Source organism: Schistocerca gregaria, chromosome 4 (assembly GCF_023897955.1).
Source record: "Schistocerca gregaria isolate iqSchGreg1 chromosome 4, iqSchGreg1.2, whole genome shotgun sequence".
Lineage (NCBI taxonomy): Eukaryota > Metazoa > Arthropoda > Insecta > Orthoptera > Acrididae > Schistocerca > Schistocerca gregaria.
The window spans coordinates 293,105,147-293,124,425 of record NC_064923.1 but is presented as its reverse complement, the minus strand read 5'-3'; the positions used below and the strand labels follow the sequence as shown (position 1 = coordinate 293,124,425).

The 19,279-nt window shown below is 42.8% G+C and overlaps 1 protein-coding gene across 4 annotated transcripts in view; it reads left to right on the top strand.

Annotated features, from left to right (window-relative positions):
- Nucleotides 1-15,903: 15,903 nt before the first annotated feature.
- LOC126267419 (very low-density lipoprotein receptor) overlaps nt 15,904-19,279 on the top strand; it is a 568,113-nt gene continuing 564,737 nt past the window's right edge. For all 4 annotated transcript variants that reach the window (XM_049972661.1, XM_049972659.1, XM_049972662.1 and 1 more), the window contains exon 1: nt 15,904-16,216. In XM_049972661.1, coding sequence (XP_049828618.1) covers nt 16,090-16,216 — 127 coding nt within the window. In that variant the 5' untranslated portion in view covers nt 15,904-16,089. The remainder of the gene's footprint in view (nt 16,217-19,279) is intronic.

Sequence of the window (19,279 nt, the reverse complement as noted above, 5' to 3'; positions counted from 1 at the left end):
TTAGTATTTTGCAGCTGTGGCTTATTAAACTGATTGTTCGGTAATTTTCACATCTGTCAACACCTGCTTTCTTTGGGATTGGAATTATTATATTCTTCTTGAAGTCTGAGGGTATTTCGCCTGTTTCACACATCTTGCTCACCAGATGGTAGACTTTTTGCAGGACTGGCTCTCCCAAGGCCGTCAGTAGTTCCAATGGAATGTTGTCTACTCCGGGGGCCTTGTTTCGACTCAGGTCTTTCAGTGCTCTGTCAAACTCTTCACGCAGTATCGTATCTCCCATTTCATCTTTATCTACATCCTCTTCCATTTCCATAATATTGTCCTCAAGTACATCGCCCTTGTATAGACTCTCTATATACTCCTTTCACCATTCTGCTTTCCCTTCTTTGCTTGGAACTGGGTTTCCATCTCAGCTCTTGATATTCATACAAGTAGTTCTCTTCTCTCCAAAGGTCTCTTTAATTTTCCTGTGAGATAAGCCTCTACATCCTTACATTTCTCCTCTATCCATCCCTTCTTAGCCATTTTGCACATCCTGTCGATCTCATTTTTGAGACATTTGTATTCCTTTTTGCCTGCTTCATTTACTGCATTTTTATATTTTCTCCTTTCATCAATTAAATTCAATATTTCTTCTGTTACCCAAGGATTTCTACTAGCCCTCGTCCTTTTACCTACTTGATCATCTGCTGCCTTCACTACTTCATCCCTCAAAGCTACCCATTCATCTTCTACTGTATTTCTTTCCCCCATTTTTGTCAATTGTTCCCTTATGCTCTCCCTGAAACTCTGTACAAACTCTGGTTTAGTCGGTTTATCCAGGTCCCATCTCCTTAAATTCCCACCTTTTTGCAGTTTCTTCAGGTTTAGTCTACAGGTCATAACCAATAGATTGTGGTCAAAGTCCACATCTGCCCCTGGAAATGTCTTACAATTTCAAATCTGGTTCCTAAATCTCTGTCTTACCATTATATAATCTATCTGATACATTTTAGTATCTCCAGGGTTCTTCCATGTGTACAACCTTCTTTCATGATTCTTAAACCAAGTGTTAGCTATGAATAAGTTGTGCTCTGTGCAAAATTCTACCAGGCGGCTTCCTCTTTCATTTCTTAGCCCCAATCCATATTCACCTACTATGTTTCCTTCTCTCCCTTTTCCTACTACCGAATTCCAGTCACCCATGACTATTAAAGTTTCGTCACCCTTCACTATCTGAATAATTCTTTTATTTCATCATACATTTCTTCAATTTCTTCGTCATCTGCAGAGCTAGTTGGCATATAAACTTGTACTACTGTGGTAGGTGTGGGCTTCGTATCTCTCTTGGCCACAATAATGCGTTCACTATGCTGTTCGTAGTAGCTTACCCACATTCCTATTTTCCTATTCATTATTAAACCTACTCCTGCATTACCCCTATTTGATTTTGTGTTTATAACCCTGTAGTCACCTGACCAAAAGTCTTGTTCCTCGTGCCACCGAACTTTACTAATTCCCACTATATCTAACTTTAACCTATCCATTTCCATTTTTAAACTTTCTAACCTACCTGCCCGACTAAGGGATCTGACATTCCACGCTCCGATCAGTAGAACGCCAGTTTTCTTTCTCCTGATAACGACGTCCTCTTGAGTAGCCCCGCCCGGAGATCCGAATGAGGGACTATTTTACCTCCGGAATGTTTTACCCAAGAGGATGCCATCATCATTTAATCATACAGTAAAGCTGCATGCCCTCGGGAAAAATTACGGTCGTAGTTTCCCCTTGCTTGCAGCAGTTCGCAGTACCAGCACAGCAAGGCCGTTTTGGTTATTGTTACAAGGCCAGATCAGTCAATCATCCAGACTGTTGCCCTTGCAAATACTGAAAAGGCTGCTGCCCTTCTTCAGAAACCACACGTTTGTCTGGCCTCTCAACAGATACCCCTCCGTTGTGGTTGCACCTACGGTACGGCTATCTGTATCGCTGGGGCACGCAAGCCTCCCCACCCCACCAACGGCAAGGTCCATGGTTCATGGGGGAGGGGGATACTGATACAAATGCAATTTCACTTAAAGTGAGATAGCTACTATGAGGGTCAATATGTTTTCGGAATATATGTGAAAGATTTGTTTCAGTTTTTTTTTTTTTTCCGCGGTGTGAGGATTTGAGTGAGTATGTGAGTTTAAGATCAATCAGTAGTTCATTAAATTAGAACTGCCACAAACGTATCATGAAATTTTCGAGACTTATTTTCATGCTACTTCTGTCTCCGAAAGGTAACTGAAGAATTTGGAAACTGATACACGTAAAAAATAAAAAGGTGTAAGAATATGGAAAACGGAGGAAGAAAAACAAAAAATTAATAACTACGTAAATCTGTGTAGTTCTATAGAAGCAACACAGTGTTTAGACTTTTCAGACGATCTTCTGACAACAGATGAAACCTTAGCGGATGCAGAGAAAAGAATTTCCCAATGAGACAGCTGAAACGGCAAGTCTACAAACATCGACTGAAAAGACAAAGTCCGCGACCAATGAAAGCAACTCGCCAAGAGTATTAATAACCAAGTACGGAGTGTATTTAGAGGAAACGTACTGCGGAGTACAAAGATCAGTACAGGGATGCCAGAGCATTTTAAAGTTAGAACTCATCTTAGACAAGGAGTTGCGTTATGACCAATGTCTTTTAACTTAAGTTAGAAAAGACAGACAGAGGACGCAAAAAAATTAAACTCTTCTAGGATAATACTGGACACTAACACAATAATCGAATATCAGATGCAGACGATGTTATTCTAATAAGTAACGGTAAAGACTACCTGCAGCTCATGTCATGTTCTTACAGAAATATTGCAAGGAAAGTAAGGTTACAAATTAACAAGGAGAAAACTGAGTACATGGCCGTGAGCAAGGCGCCTAAAGATGGTAACCTAATGAATTGATGAATTCACTTTTAAAAGAATAAACATATTTAGGAAGCATTTTTTTATCGAACAGAACAAAATAGAAACTGAGGTTAAGGCAAGGGTCGTAGCGTATTTTGGGTTAGGGGGCGTGCCCTGCAGTAGAGCAGTTTCGAACAGTTTTAAAATCGGACTACAGCAGAATTTAATTTTCCCCGTAGCTCAATGTCAGTCTGAAACATTTACATTAAAGACATAAAACGAACAAAAATTGACTGTCTTCGAGAAAAAGAACCCACCACCATTTGACTGGATTATTCTTTATTTAATTACGGCGCCGGTTTCGGTCTTTAATACCATTTTCGACTGATTTAGTTTTTTCAGTAATATATACTGCAGGAGGTCAAGCTCAAAATCGGCAATAAATTAAGAAAAATAATGGCTCCCTACGCAATGCCAGTATTTCTCTTCATTTATAGCCAATTTTGAGCATGATGTCCTGCAATATATGTTAATGACATAAACTCAATCATTTGAAAATTTCGTAAAACGTCGAAACCTAGGTCGTAATTAAATAAACAATAATACAGTCAAACGGTGGTGTGTCCATTTGAAAATTATTGTATGACTCTTGCTCAGCAACATCAAAAACTGTTTAGAGAAAAAAAAATATTAAGTTAAAAGTTTGTACAAATTCTAGTGACCAATTCCACTCGTCGCCTTTGAGCAATGACGTCGCATCTAATGCAAAGACGCTACATATAGGCCATCTATGAAACCAACGGACCCACGCCCGGGTTCCCGGGTTCGATTCCCGGCGGGGTCAGGGATTTTCTCTGCCTCGTGATGGCTGGGTGTTGTGTGATGTCCCGTAAACAAACGAATTAAAAATCCGATTAAATTACAGTCATATTTCATGCAGCTATTTATTTAGTCATGAATTATATCGAAAGGAGCTGAAGAGATCGAAAGTAATTAAGAACAAAAAATTTTAAAAAATGTCATGTTTGATAAGAATTAGTCTCGTTATTTATACGAGTAGAGAAGCACAGAGAACCTTTAAACTGCTTTGCACTAAAGCGCATGGTAGAGTCTTACTACTGTAAAATAGCCTAGCAGTTAATTAATTAATTTTAAAACAGCTTACTATTAATTATTGAATGTAATGAGAGAAGCGCAGGAAAGTTGGGTTTTTGGGCGGGGGGAAACTAAAAAACAACAGAAAAATGAAATGAATGACGACGAATATGAAACAGTGGCATGAAATGTGGAGAAACCGACACGCTAAATTCTAAATGAAAAGCCAGTACATAATTAACGAAAACCCACAAAAAAATAACGAATACTGGAATTGATAACTAGAACTAACCTATAGACACAAACTCCAGTTACCGATTCCAACCATTCCATGATTCATTTGTAAATCATTTTTGCAGTATTTGTATGCACTGAAACGTAATGGCATTTCAACACTTGTGATTGCTCTCTAAAACAACTGCGGTGAAATAACAAAAATTCGAATCGGTAACTAGAATGGGCCTTCTATATAGGTCAATTCTACTAACTTATTCAAATATTAGTAACATTTTTGTAGTAGTTCATAGGGCAATTACAAGTTCAGAAATCCTATTAACCAACATTTTAGTGCACACACCTGGCAATATCACTACAGTACGACTTCATCACGCGCTAAGCCGTAATGGTTTTAAAGTTTCTCTGTGCTTTCCTTACTCGCATAAATCACGATAATCGTTTATTTCAAGCACGTATACTTCTCTTTCTCTGTTGTTATTCATTTACATTACCTTCAGTTCTTTTCGACATAATTTGTGCATAAGTAATTAATCACGTGAACTGTGATTGTAACTTTATCGTATACTACATTAGTTTGTTTGTGAATATGATCTGTTGCTTTCAAAGATTACCTTTACGTAGTGTCTCTACCTTAAGTATGACGTCATTGCTCAAAGCGACGAGTGGAATCGGACACTAGAAATGACCCAAAAGTTTAGGTCCAAGATGGACCCACTGTCACAAGAATGGAAAATACAACTCACTAGCTGATATTGGCCGAAGAATGAAGACACCTAATTGTGGCAGAAGAGAAAAGGCTACTGAGAGTTGCATTCTCAGGTAGAAGGAGCCGAGGAAGTCCATGGATTAGATGGAAGGATGTCATCAGAGATACGGAGGCGCTGGGCCTGAGGAAAGAAAATGGGTCACGACGGCAAGTGCTAGTCAGAGGATAGGGTACCGTCGGGAGAGTCCCAGGAATTACGGTTGGAAAGCCATTATGTTCTATAGGGTGTTCGGAAATTCCCTTACAAACTTGTAAGACTTGTAGAAAGGAGTGAGTAGATAATATTTTGAATTGGTAGCCATGTCCAGAAACGTTGTTTTACATTTCCACTCATTAATAGCCAAAGAATTTACTCGTGTACTCTTTGAAGGGTTCCCTGCAACGCGATGCATTACGGTTTCTTCCAGTTCGGATGTGCGCCATCCCCTTGAAGCATCGCAGCCACGCCTGCTGACAATGAAGGTACCCTTTCTCGAAGCCATTGACTAATTATGGGGAAAAGTATATGCGATGGAGTCGGACATTGAAGAGAATGATCTTTATAAAAGCAACGAACAGCTCTTCATTACCGTGAGCTTATTCGTTCAGAAGGATCCTGTCGGTTTATTCTGCAGACGTGTACTCAAACACGTTGGCCTAGCTCTCAAAGACACGTGAATGAGGCTCGAACCGTATCAGAGAAGTAGGATAGACGTCAAAAGACATCAGCAGGTCCGACGTAACCATCCCCACCATGACTACCCTTGTGAATGCCTAACTACCAAACATGTTTTCAAATGGCTGTTGCAAGGAAACGGTAGGTTTCCGGACATAGGTTCCTATTCAGATGGTTATATACTCTCGCCCCTCTACAAGCCCCAGAAGTTTGTAACGGGAATTTTCGAACACCCATATAGGGTGTTTCAAAAATGACAGTTATATTTGAAACGGCAATAAAAACTAAACGAGCAGCGATAGAAATACACCGTTTGTTGCATTATGCTTGGGACAACAGTATATTTTCAGGCGGACAAACTTTCGAAATTACAGCAGTTACAATTTTCAACAACAGATGGCGCTGCAAGTGATGTGAAAGATATAGAAGAGAACGCAGTCTGTGGGTGCGCCATTCTGTACGTCGTCTTTCTGCTGTAAGCGTGTGCTGTTCACAACGTGCAAGTGTGCTGTGGACAACATGGTTTATTCCTTAGAACAGAGGATTTTTCTGGTGTTGGAATTCCACCGCCTAGAACACAGTGTTGTTGCAACAAGACGAAGTTTTCAACGGAGGTATAATGTAACCAAAGGACCGAAAAGCGATACAATAAAGGATCCGTTTGAAAAATTTCAACGGACTGGGAACGCGATGGATGAACGTGCTGGAAAGGTAGGGCGACCGTGTAAGGCAACCACAGAGGGCAACGCGCAGCTAGTGCAGCAGGTGATCCCACAGCGGCCTCGGGTTTCCGTTCGCCGTGTTGCAGCTGCGGTCCAAATGACGCCAACGTCCACGTATCGTCTCATGCGCCAGAGTTTACACCTCTATCCATACAAAATTCAAACGCGGCAACCCCTCAGCGCCGCTACCATTGCTGCACGAGAGACATTCGCTAACGATATAGTGCACGGTATTGATGACGGCGATATGCATGTGTGCAGCATTTGGTTTACTGACGAAGCTTATTTTTACCTGGACGGCTTCGTCAATACACAGAACTGGCGCATATGGGGAACCGAAAAGCCCCATGTTGCAGTCCTATCGTCCCTGCATCCTCAAAAAGTACTGGTCTGGGCCGCCATTTCTTCCAAAGGAATCATTGGCCCATTTCTCAGATCCGAAACGATTACTGCATCACGCTATCTGGACATTCTTCGTGAATTTGTGGCGGTACAAACTGCCTTAGACGACACTGCGAACACCTCGTGGTTTATGCAAGATGGTGCCCGGCCACATCGCACGCCGACGTCTTTAATTTCCTGAATGAATATTTCGATGATCGTGTGATTGCTTTGGGCTATCCGAAACATACAGGAGGCGGCGTGGATTGGCCTCCCTATTCGCCAGACATGAACCCCTGTGACTTTTTTCTGTGGGGACACTTGAAAGACCAGGTGTACCGCCAGAATCCAGAAACAATTGAACAGCTGAAGCAGTACATCTCATCTGCCTGTGAAGCCATTCCGCCAGACACGTTGTCAAAGGTTGCGGGTAATTTCATTCAGGCGCCAGAGCTACTGCTCGAGTGTTTGGGTTCCGCACTAGGTCTCATTAAAGGAAGACTTCGAAACAGTTCAGAGGTGGGTTGCTGCATTTATTACCGATCTACATCTACATCTGCATTTACGTCTACAGGGATGCTCTGCAAACCACATTTAAATGCCTGGCGGAGGGTTCAACGAACCCCCTTCACAATTCTCTATTATTCCAATCTCGTATAGCGCGCAGAAATTACGAACACCATTATCTTTCCGTACGAGCTCTGATATCCCTTATTTTATTATGGCGATCCTTTCTCCCTATGAAGGTCAGCGTCAGCAAAGTATTTTCGCATTCGGAGGAGAAAGTTGGTGATTGGAATTTCGTGAGAAGATTCCTCCGCAACGAAGAACGCCTTTGTTTTAATGATATCCAACCCAAATCCTGTATCATTTCAGTGACACTCTCTCCCCTATTCCGCAATAGTACAAAACGTGCTGCCCTTCTTTGAACTTTTTCAATTTACTCCATTAACCCCATACTGTGCAGCAGTATTCTAAAAGAGGACGGACAAGCGCAATGTAGGCAGCTCTTTAGTAGATCTGTTACATTTTCTAAGTGTCCTGCCAATAAAACGCAGTCTTTGGTTAGCCTGCCCCACAGCATTTTCTTGCAATTTAAGTTGTTCGTAGTTGTAATTCCTAGCTTCTAACAATACATAAGTTTACGGAGATGCTTCGAGAATTCAAATGGAAATTGCTGAAGGGAAGCCGACGTTCTTATCGGAAGAAACCATTAAGGAAATTTAGAGGACTTGCATTTGAAGCTGACTGCAGAAGGTTCTACTGGCACCAACATACGTTTCTCATGAGGAACACGAAAATACGAGAAATTAGGTCTCATACGGAGGCATACAGACAGTATTTTCTCTCTCGCTCTATTTGCGAGTGGAACAGGAGAGCAAATGACTGGTAGTGGTACAGGCCATCCTCCGCCACTCCACGGTAGGCTTGTGGAGTATGTACGTAGATGCTGTTGTAGAAATCCAACAGTAGAAATCATTGGTGGAGGAATACAGAGAACACATATGGTCTCCCACGCCAAAGCGATAATGAAGAAGAAGAAGAAACACAAAAATGTCAAAAGAAGCAATTTAATTCATAACTGAAAAAATGAAAAAAATTACATAAAAGTTAAAAATTTGTATTTCTAAAGATGTTAAATTAAGGAATTATAACAGATTTGTTTGTAACACCAGACGACCACTATAGCTCGGAAACACTAATTTTGTCTGGTTGTAAAACAGGATTAGAAGATTTGGTAAAAGGTAGACAGAAGATTCTTGCGAAAAATATTACGTCCAATCAAGAACAAAGATAAAAATCGGATTTTGATACAAAATAACGAAATAATCTCATTCTGCCCTAAAAGAACAGATGAGATCAGGAAAGGAAGTTTTACACTCCATGGACATGTAACAGAATGAAGGCAGATCAACAAAGAAGATTCACCTATTCTTCCACAACAAGAGAACAGACAATGAAAATAGGTGGGGAGGCAAGACAAAAAAGTACTAGAGTCAAGAAAAACGAAAGGGAAGCAACGCAAAAAAGTATTTGAAGTCAAGAAATTCTAAGCTTTTCAGGAAGATAAAATACGCAGAAAAACAACTGGGGTCGCATGGTCAGATGAGAGTAAAAGAGCCTATTCTGAAAAAAAGAGTTTTTGGGAAGATTGGAGGAAAAGAAAAATAAATAGTGTAGTTATCTTCACATGGCCGTTCGTTGCCCTGAAACGAATATACACTACTGGCCATTAAAATTGCTACACCACGAATATGACGTGCTACAGACGCGAAATTTAACCGTCAGCAAGAAGATGACTAGCTTTTCAGAGCATTCACAGAAGGTTGGCGCCGGTGGTGACACCTACAACATGCTGACATGAGGAAAGTTTCCAACCGATTTCTCATGCACAAACAACAGTTGACCGGCGTTGCCTGGTGAAACGTTGTTGTGATGCCTCGTGTAAGGAGGTGAAATGCGTACCATCACGTTTCCGACTTTGATAAAGATCGGATTTTAGTTTATCGCGATTGCGGTTTATCGTATCGCGACATTGCTGCTCGAGTTGGTCGAGATCCAATGACTGTTAGCAGAATCGGGAATCGGTGGGTTCAGGAGGGTAATACGGAACGCCGTGCTGGATCCCAACGGCCTCGTATCACTAACAGTCGAGATGACAGGCATCTTATCCGCATGGCTGTAACGGATCGTGCAGCCACGTCTCGATCCCTGAGTCAACAGATGCGGACGTTTGCAAGACAACAACCATCTGCACGAACAGTTCGACGACGTTTGCAGGAGTATGGACTATCAGCTTGGAGACTGTGGCTGCGGTTACCCTTGACGCTGCATCACAGACAGGAGCGCCTGCGATGGTGTACTCAACGACGAACCTGGGTGCACGAATGGCAGAACGTCATTTTTTCGGATGAATAAAGGTTCTGTGTACAGCATCACGATGGTCGCATCCGTGTTTGGCGACATCGCGGTGAACACACATCGGAAGCGTGTATTCGTCATCGCCATACTGGCGTATCACTCGCCGTGATGGTATGGTGAGTCATTGGTTACACGTCTCGACCACCTCTTGTTCGCAATGACGGCACTTTGAAAAGTGGACGTTACATTTCAGATGTGTTACGACCCGTGACTCTACCCTTCATTCCATCCCTGCAAAACCCTACATTTCAGCAGGATAATGCACAACCGCATGTTGCAGGTCCTGTACGGGCCTTTCTGGATACAGAAAATGTTCAACTGCTGCCTTGGCCAGCATATTCTCCAGATCTCTCACCAATTGAAAACGTCTGGTCAATGGTGGTCGAGCAACTGGCTCGTCACAATACGCCAGTCACTACTCTTGATGAACTATGGTATGGTATTGAAGCTGCATGGGCAGCTGTACCTGTACACTCCATCCAAGCTCTGCTTGACTCAATGCCCAGGCGTATCAAGGCCGTTATTACGGCCAGATTTGGTTATTCTGGGTACTAATTTCTCAGGATCTATGCACTCAAATTGCGTGAAAATGTCATCACATGCCGGCCGGGGTGGCCGAGCGGTTGTAGGCGCTACAGTCTGGAAACGCGCGACCGCTACGGTCGCATATTCGTATCCTGCCTCGGGCATGGATGTGTGTGATGTCCTTAGGTTAGTTAGGTTTAAGTAGTTCTAAGTTCTAGGGAACTGATAACCTCAGAAGTTAAGTCCCATAGTGCTCAGAGCCATTTCAACCATTTGTAATCACATGTCAGTTCTAGTAGAACATATTTGTCCAATGAATACCCGTTTATCATCTGCATTTCTTCTTGGTGTAGCAATTTTAATGGCCAGTAGTGTCTATAGGGTTTTTCGAAGTTACACCGTCAAACTTCGAAGGGATTTAGAAAGTGTCTTGAGGAACACAATGAGTATAGGAACCCTTGTCCGGAAACATCATCTAAGAGTGTCGAAATTATAGCGCTGGCATTTGTGCGTGTATTTATAGACAAGGTGATTCCGTTATGATGTTACAAACTTTCAAAGATGATGGAGAAGGATACATGTATCAGTTTGTTGAGTCAAGGGATCCCGGTCCGGAAATGAACGAGTTGGAAGCTATAAGCAAAATTCATTCTGATACTTGTGACTGTGGAATACATGTAACGATACTGTTGTTGCTAAGATTGTAGGGTAGACAACTTTCAATATTGGTAGTATGGACAAAAACAGGAAAATGATGTCCAGTAAACATGAGCTCTTAAATGCATGTCTTAAGAGCTACAAATACTGAGGTGTGTTTCACAGTAGCGAAGATGTACAAATGCTCATGGCTCTTACGGTATGCATTTAGAGCCCATATTTACTGGTAATTATTTGAGAGAAGGAAAATGACTCCCTCACTTTAACAACCTAATCAGTGAGGTTAACATTCACATTCTGGGACATGATCTCAGTGTTCCTCCGTACTACGTTTGCTATGTGTGGTTAATGACTTTTTCTACATGAGGAAATTGTGGGTAGAATGTTATTGTAAATGCATGTGTAACCCGTAGAGAGCTTATACCTGGGGGTCATAGTTGAGGTGACTGAGAACAGGGAATGAGATGAAATGGGGACCATAAATGCTGAGTGTAGCTACGTGATCATGCGAATGATTCTGGAAAACAGTATTCAGGGGTTCCTACTTGCAGGAGGACTTCTGGTCGTAGCCCTCTCCTCTTTCCGCTTAGGTTCACAACACATTTTACCTGGACCAGGCGCCAGTCTATCACAGAAGACGGCAGGATGGCTGAAAGTGGTTGGAAGAAGCCACTTAAGAGAGACTGATGTAAGGTGATCTTTTGTGGAAATGGTGGAAGGTCATAAAACTCAGTGCATATGGACGGACCGGTTGGCATACATATTTAGAGGAGGCACGTCAACAACAGGAAATCGCTAGGTTTTTTTAGTGAGCGGCAAATACATATATTTCATGGGTGCAACTGTCTAGAAGCTTAACAGTCTTCTTTCAGAAACTGGAAATTGTCAGCCCAGAGAGATTAAATCGTTATGTAAATGAGGGGCTGTGGTCCAATCTAGGTAGATGTTTTTGACAAAATATGGTCATCGTGACCAAGAGAACGACGACTCCAAAGTCTAAAATCTTCTTTTTTCAGACAAGAGAGACTTGGAGTCGCTGATTGGCTCCTCTCAGGATATGCGGGCAGTGCGGCACTATGTTTTCGGATTTTTTCAAACTGTTGCATCCTTGAGCCTCCGGTTCGCGATGTACGTCTAGCGGTTGCAGAGGTCAAGGATCAACAATATTAATAATTATAGTACAAAGTAATTTCTCCAGTCACAGTTACATTATCATCAAGTCCTTTAATCCATACATTTATTTTTTCATAATTACTAACTTTTCTACAGGAGCGAATATGCAATGTAAAAGGCATATTACCATAGACATAACTAGGTCTACTTTGAATCTTCTGGTCGATTCCACAATGCCACGTCTTCTAGGCGATGACATCTCGATCGGCGAAAAATTCAAGTCCAGGAAGGCAGGCGTTTTCACAACAAACAATGGCTAGGGTAAACCAACCACTACCACAAATTCCAGTAGCGGTGTTCAGACTAAAATTAATCCTGCAGCCTCGGAAGAATATAGGTCCATTTAAGATTACTGCTTGAGCTGTTCCATTGCCTCCAAGTTTATTTTCGAGGCTTATGATATGTTTGTAGATTGGCATGCGGTGGCGCCGTTGACGATAAAGACGTCGACGGGGCATAGTGGTTCAATGCTGCTGCAGATAAAGCTCACAGCGGAATGCTGTTGCTGTTGTTCCCATAGTATGGGAACAGAACAGTCAGAAGGGAAGATTCAGTGAGTAGAGAGTAGTTCGATTCGTTTGCAGAATGTGGGGGTGGTTTCGTTCTCGTTAATTCGCCTCCTGTACCGAGGCTTGGTGGAAAGTGGTTGTGCTTCTTTGCTTTCTTCGACTTCTGGTCCTCCCCTGGTGGAGAGCTTCGTCTCTTTCCCTAGTGGGTGAGACTTGTGATCTGTATTTTGTAATGGACTAAGAGCCTGTGATAGTTTCCAGCTATACCGACAGTGGAACTTCATATCATCTCGGATTTACCGTGTGTCGCGAGAGAGGACGTACTCGTCTTGAGTCGGACGTCTGACGTTTGACGATTCCAGCACTTTCTTTCATGCCTGAAAGACAAATTGGTTTGGCCAGAACAGCGAACGAGTGCACCTCACACTGAAATCTACCGGGATTTCAGGGCTCTGATAGGGAAGTTTCCCGCGTTCTGATAATCAGAACGCCAGACCGCGTAGTTCCTATATTTTCGTGGACGCGTCAGAACATACAGCTGCCTCAGGGACAGCTCCTCGTCCACAGCGCGCCGTTTTCTGCTACCGCTTGAATCAAGGTGAAACGGTAATGTACTGCTGCACCGGCGTGGTATTGTTACACGATATTCACGGCTCCCTGTTCTCAGGTGAATCACAGTTTGTGATACAGCTGATCGTAGTTGATTCCATTTGGATAAAGTTGGGCTTCACAGTGGATTCAGGTAAGAAAGTCACATCGCATTGTAAAAGGAATTAATTAAGGGAAGAGTTTGTACCGCTTTCATTCCAATGTATGCTCTGCCTATCAAACACCATTCTTTATCTGATTGGTGTTCGTCATTTTATTGTAAGATTTATCAGCTTTAACCAAGGGGTTAATAAAACTCGTCATTATTTTGTAAACTTCAGTTCGCCACTGTTCTCATTTCATTTCCTCTACTATTCACTGTTTTTATTTTATTGCGGTGGTACAAGAGTAGCTTCACTCAGACATATATTTACGATTAAAGCCAGCGATACCTTGCATATACACACATCCAGAAAACTTTTGCATCATCCCGGTTCCCAGTACTTCTGAAGTTAGATGTTGACTGTGGATATCGTACCACAGACACAGTACCTCTGACTGTTCAGAGATGTCATTAACACGCCCAAAGATGTAGACAACTATGCATGAGCAGCGCCTATAGACGGAGGGGGTCCGACAGCCGATCAGTTCCAGTCATTCCACCAGGAAGGAGGTACACAGTTGGTGTTGTCTGCAGTTCAACCATGCCTAGACGGTCAATACCGCGGTTCGATAACGTCCGCAATGTTACTTTGTGCCAGGAAGGGCTCTCAACAAGGGAAGTGACCATGCGTCTCGGAGTAAACCAAAGCGGTGTTGTTCGGACATGGAGGAGATACAGAGAGACAGGAACTGTGGATGACATGCCTCGCTCAGGCCGTCCAAGGGATGCAATGGATGACCGCTACCTATGGATTATGGTTCGGAGGAACCTTAACAGCAACGCCACCATGTTGAATAATGCTTTTCGTGCAGCCACAGCACGTCGTGTACGACTCAAACTGTGCGCAATAGGCTGCATGATGCGCAATTTCACTCCAGACGTCCATGGCGAGGTTCATCTTTGCAACCACGCCATGTAGCGCGGTACAGATGGGCCCAGCAACATGCCAAATGGACCGCTCAGGACTGTCATAACGTTCTCTTCACCGATGAGTGTCGCACATGCCTTCAACCAGACAATCGTCGGAGACGTGTTTGGAGGCAACCCGGTCAGCCTGAACACCTTAGACACACTGTTCAGCGAGTGCACAAGGTGGAAGTTCACTGCTGTTTTGTGGTAGCATTATGTGGGGAAGACGTACGCCGCTGGTGGTCATGGAAGGCGCCGTAACGGCTGAACGATACGTGAATGCCATCCTCCGACCGATAGTGCAACCATATCGGCAGCATGTTGGCAAAGCATTCATCTTCAATTCGGCCCCCTTTGTGCACATCTTGTGAATGACTTCCTTCACGATAACGACAAAAAAATGGTTCAAATGTCTCTGAGCACTATGGGACTTAAGTGCTGAGGTCATCAGTCCCCTAGAACTTAGAACTACTTAAATCTAACTAACCTAAGGACATCACACACCCATGCCCAAGGCAGGATTCGATAACGACATTGATCGACTATAGTGGCCAGCATATTCTCCAGACATGAATCCTACCGAACATGCCTGGGATAGATTGAAAAGGACTGTTTATGGACAATGTGACCCACCAACCACTCTGAGAGGTCTACGCCGAATCGACGTGGAGGAGTGGGACAATCTTGACGGACAGTGCCTTGATGAACTTGTGGATAGTATGCCACGACTAATACAGACCTGCATCAATGCAAGAGGACGTGCTACTGGGTATTAGAGGTACCGGTATGTACAGCAATCTGGACCACCACCTCTGAAGGCCTCGCTGTATGGTAGAACAACAAGCAATGTGTGGTTTTCAAGAACAATAAAAAGGGCGGAAATGATGTTTAAGTTGATCTCTATTCCAATTTTCTGTACAGGTTGCGGAACTCTCAGAACCGAAGTGATGCAAAACTTTTTTTATGTGTGTATGATAGCTTGCATATCTGCTCGATTCTGTACATACTACCACCTCTCAAAGTTGCCTGCCCTAGAGTGTTAGCAACAACAGTAACGGTACATGTATTCCACGGTCAGAGGTAACAGAATGATTTTGGCTTATACATTTCTACTTATTCGTTCCCGGACCAGGATCCCTTGACTCAAGAAACATATATTTATCCTTCGCCGTCATCCCTGAAAGTTTGTAACATCACCAAACGATCACCTTGTGCATACTTGAATACTCAGGCTCTGGCGTTATAATTTCGATGCTCTGTAGCGTATTTGGATGACGTTTGCAGTCATGGGTTCCTATGCTCATTTTGTTCCTAAATACATCTGCTACGTCCCCTCGAAGTTTGTCGGTGTAATTTTGAAACACTCTGTCTATATATATCCGTCTGTAATTCTTTTGAGAGGCTGGGGAGGGTCATATGAGCATCCCCTCCCCCACCACCCTACCTCCACCCTAGCCCTTGGATTCGCGCTTTTTAATAAGTGTACGGTGAAGAAAAACTTGAGAAGACGCAAACGATGGAGTCCTGTGCTTCTCGCCTCAATTTCTACTGTACTGTTTTTCGTGTATCACAGTTTGCACTATGAGATGCGAAATTCAGCCCAACTTCCCCCTTCGGCAGACTGCGGTTTAGGAGTACCTCCCGCGCAAGGTAGGGAGGTTCGCAGAGCCCCCGCGAGGCGGCGCCAGCGTCCGCTCCCTCCCCTCCACCGCCCACCGGGCCAGTGGCGGCCTTGCAACGATCAGCTGCGCGCGCACACCTTGGCCACGGCTGTCTCGCCCAGTCAGGCTCGTGCCGCCGAAGGAGTCGTTTGTGTATAGCTCCCGTTCCCCATCTGTAGCCGTTACTCGCAACACTAGCAGGAGTCTTGACTGTAACGGCACCACTAGTAACCCTACTGTTGTTGATCTTGGCATGGCCTTCGTGTACCTGCGGTCGCCGCTGTCCTTAACACCGTGGTGTTTAGTGATACTCAGCCTATTTGCGGCCACGTTGGTGCCTGGAGGTGCTGCGACCGGCAGTCTGCTCGCCCTCGATGACAGTGAGTAGTGTATTTTGTGTTCAGTGTGTGTCGTCTGCATCTCACTACACGCTTCCTCTCCATCTGTATGCGCTTACAACGATTATGGCTTTAAGCTTTTGTCAGAGTACTGACAAAACAATTCCTAATTTCCACTGGCTTTAATTTTATAAATAAAGGATGGATGGCCTGCTTAGCCCGTTGGTAAATATTAGTTACAACAAAGTTCTAACGAGAAAACTGCAACGAAAACTGTTCCGAAGTCAGTGAAATGACTTTATTAACTGCCAGCTGCTAGCCATGCTTTGATGTACATTACGGTTGACAGAGACGTCTCTGTACCAGTTTTCAGATTTAATAAACACGATACTTTGATTCTGACATTAGAAAACTGCCTGACTTTTCTAAATGAACGTTAGCTGTCTTACAAGTTGGTTAATATTGTAAGAGACGTAACATTTACGTAGCAGCATTTACTTCAAACTTTGCAATATTGAACGTATACAAAGGAGATACTTTATATCATTTTTGTTGTATGTCATGCTACCTTGCTGTTTGTAATCTAGCCGTTAAAATTTTGTACCGATGGTGATTTTTTCCCTTTTTTTTTCGATTTGGATTCAGGCCAGAGATCTTAATTGGCCAGCAGCAGCTTTTTGCTGAAGCTGTAACTAATGAGCGCTGTACAGCCGAAGGGAGACAGGTTTTAATCACGACGTCGCTTGTTATCCACGGCACGATGGTTCCCACAACGAGCCGGCGTGTTGTTGCTTCTAGGGCGTTTTAGTGATGTTAGTGTAGAGATGATTGTCAAATTTTGCTTTGCTTTCGCCGCGAACAGAAGAAAATTTTTGTTTGCTGCAAAAGATTGGAGGGAAAGGGGCTAGGGGCGGTATGTTAGCGGGTGTTTGCAAGCGTACGTGGGTGTTCAAAACGAAGGAAAAGAAAACCTGCGTCGAAGTGTGAACGTAGTGCATCATCTGGAGTGTACTCCTGTCCGATCGATGTGGTCCACGTGATTAGATGAGAAATTCCGGTGCTGACGTGTTACCTGTATTTAGGTAAAGCAAATTCATTCGAAAGTTTGGTTTGTTTGCGTGTGTATTTTTCGGGCCCAAATTCATCCACCCAGTTTCATGGTGGTCCGATGGTTCGACCTACAATCAGAATTCCCTACGTCCCACCATCATATCCGTACCGGCACACGCACCGCTGTAGAAAGCAAAGGCGCCTAATAACGAACAGGTTCTAGGACAAAGCAGTGACCAAACATGTGAATTATTCAGAAATCGACGGAGCAGGGGACATACTGCACTCGAGGTTATTTTCCATCCATTAGGGCACTAAAGTAGCATTGTCAGTGAATGACACGCTAATGTAGAATAGTTTGCGTGTATATTGACCAAAACAATATAGCAACATACTCTTTCAGATGCAAATAATTTAAAACATTGTTTGCATCATATGCTTGTCGAACGAATTTGAGTTTTTGTAGTGGTTAAGACGCTGGAATTGGTTCGGGGCTACAATACACTGGAAACCGCACCTTGAAATGTTATTTGTGATGACACTGATCGGTGTTGTAGTCTGAGGCTTACGTTACGTTTGGAGGCGATAGGTTGCGATTGAATGTCAAAAGTTATAGTTAACATATTGACTTGTAGTGTGTGTCCTTATGATCACCCCATATTTAAACGCACTTTGGTATGTTTAACGGACTTTTTCAAGAAATCTAAAACTGTAAGGTAAATTCGGGTAACTTAGTGGACATGTGTTCGCGCGTATTTTAATGCATGCTATGAACATAGTTCCTATATAAACTCCGAAAAAATGCGAGAGGCTAAAGTAACTATTACAGGGTTTGATGGAACCGAGTTTGTCGTTTCTCCGTGCGATACTGATCTACATTTTAGCTTATGAGATGGTTCTTCAAACATAATTATTGGCTAGTCTTTTGCGTATCCTCCACGTCAGCTAGAGCTAATGACTGCGATTTCGACAGATCGATAAACTTAAGCCATAGCTTCTGTCGAAGCGCATCTGACGGGATTCGACTGTTGACGTTGGTAATTGTATATGGTTGCCTTTCTGGGTCGGTAAATGATTAGGTGTGTGGTCTTGTTGTTCAAGGGCTACTGAGCATAAGGACAGAATGCAGCCTGTAAGCAGTTACTCTTTCCCCCCCTTCCTTTAAAGTTACGTCTTCTCAGTGATTCCAGACTTGTCGGCTCTCGAATTTCGTCTGGTGGTAGTGCAGCCCCACTCTTGGCACCAAGCAGACTTTTTTACTCATTTTACATGTTTCCATTATGTCGCATTGAGACGAGAAAGTGGTGCTTGAAAATGGTACAGCCGTAACAGGTAACCATAAATTCACTAAAAACATTAATACTGCATCAAGATTAATTATGCTTGTTACAATACACACATTGTGGTTTTCAGTTAAGGGGGTAGGACGGCAAACTGGCCGACTTGGAGCAGGAGAGGCACCACAGGACATTTTATTTTCTACTGTCGATACTTCTACAAATAAATTCATAAAACTTTGTCAGCATGACCAGGAAGGATTCAGGATTCACACTCGTAGCAGCGGAAGTTCAAAAACATAACAAAATAATTTTTTCATGTGCAATTTCATCATTTTTTCCACTTACTGTTGGCTGCTTTTGTTACTATAGGTACATTTTCTTCGCAAGTAAGAGATTATTTGATGAATTTTGCACAACGTACAAACCATACTTACAGGTGTATGAAATTATAGAATTTTGTAAATCTATTTAAAACTGTGGTAAAAATTGAGATAATTAACAAAATTTGATTTTTTAAACAATTTAAAACGTAACAGCTCATTCATTTTTTCATAAATCAAATAGATTCTAGAGTTTCAGGCACTTGTAAGTATGGTTTGTATGCTGTGCAAAATTCATCGAACAGTCTCTTTTACTTATGAACAAAAGTGTACCTATAGCAACAAATGTAGCCAATAGTAAGTGAAAAAATGATGAAATTTCACGTGTAAAAAATTTATTTTATGTTTTTGAACTTCCGCTGCTACGAATGTGAATCCTGAATCTTTCCTGGTCA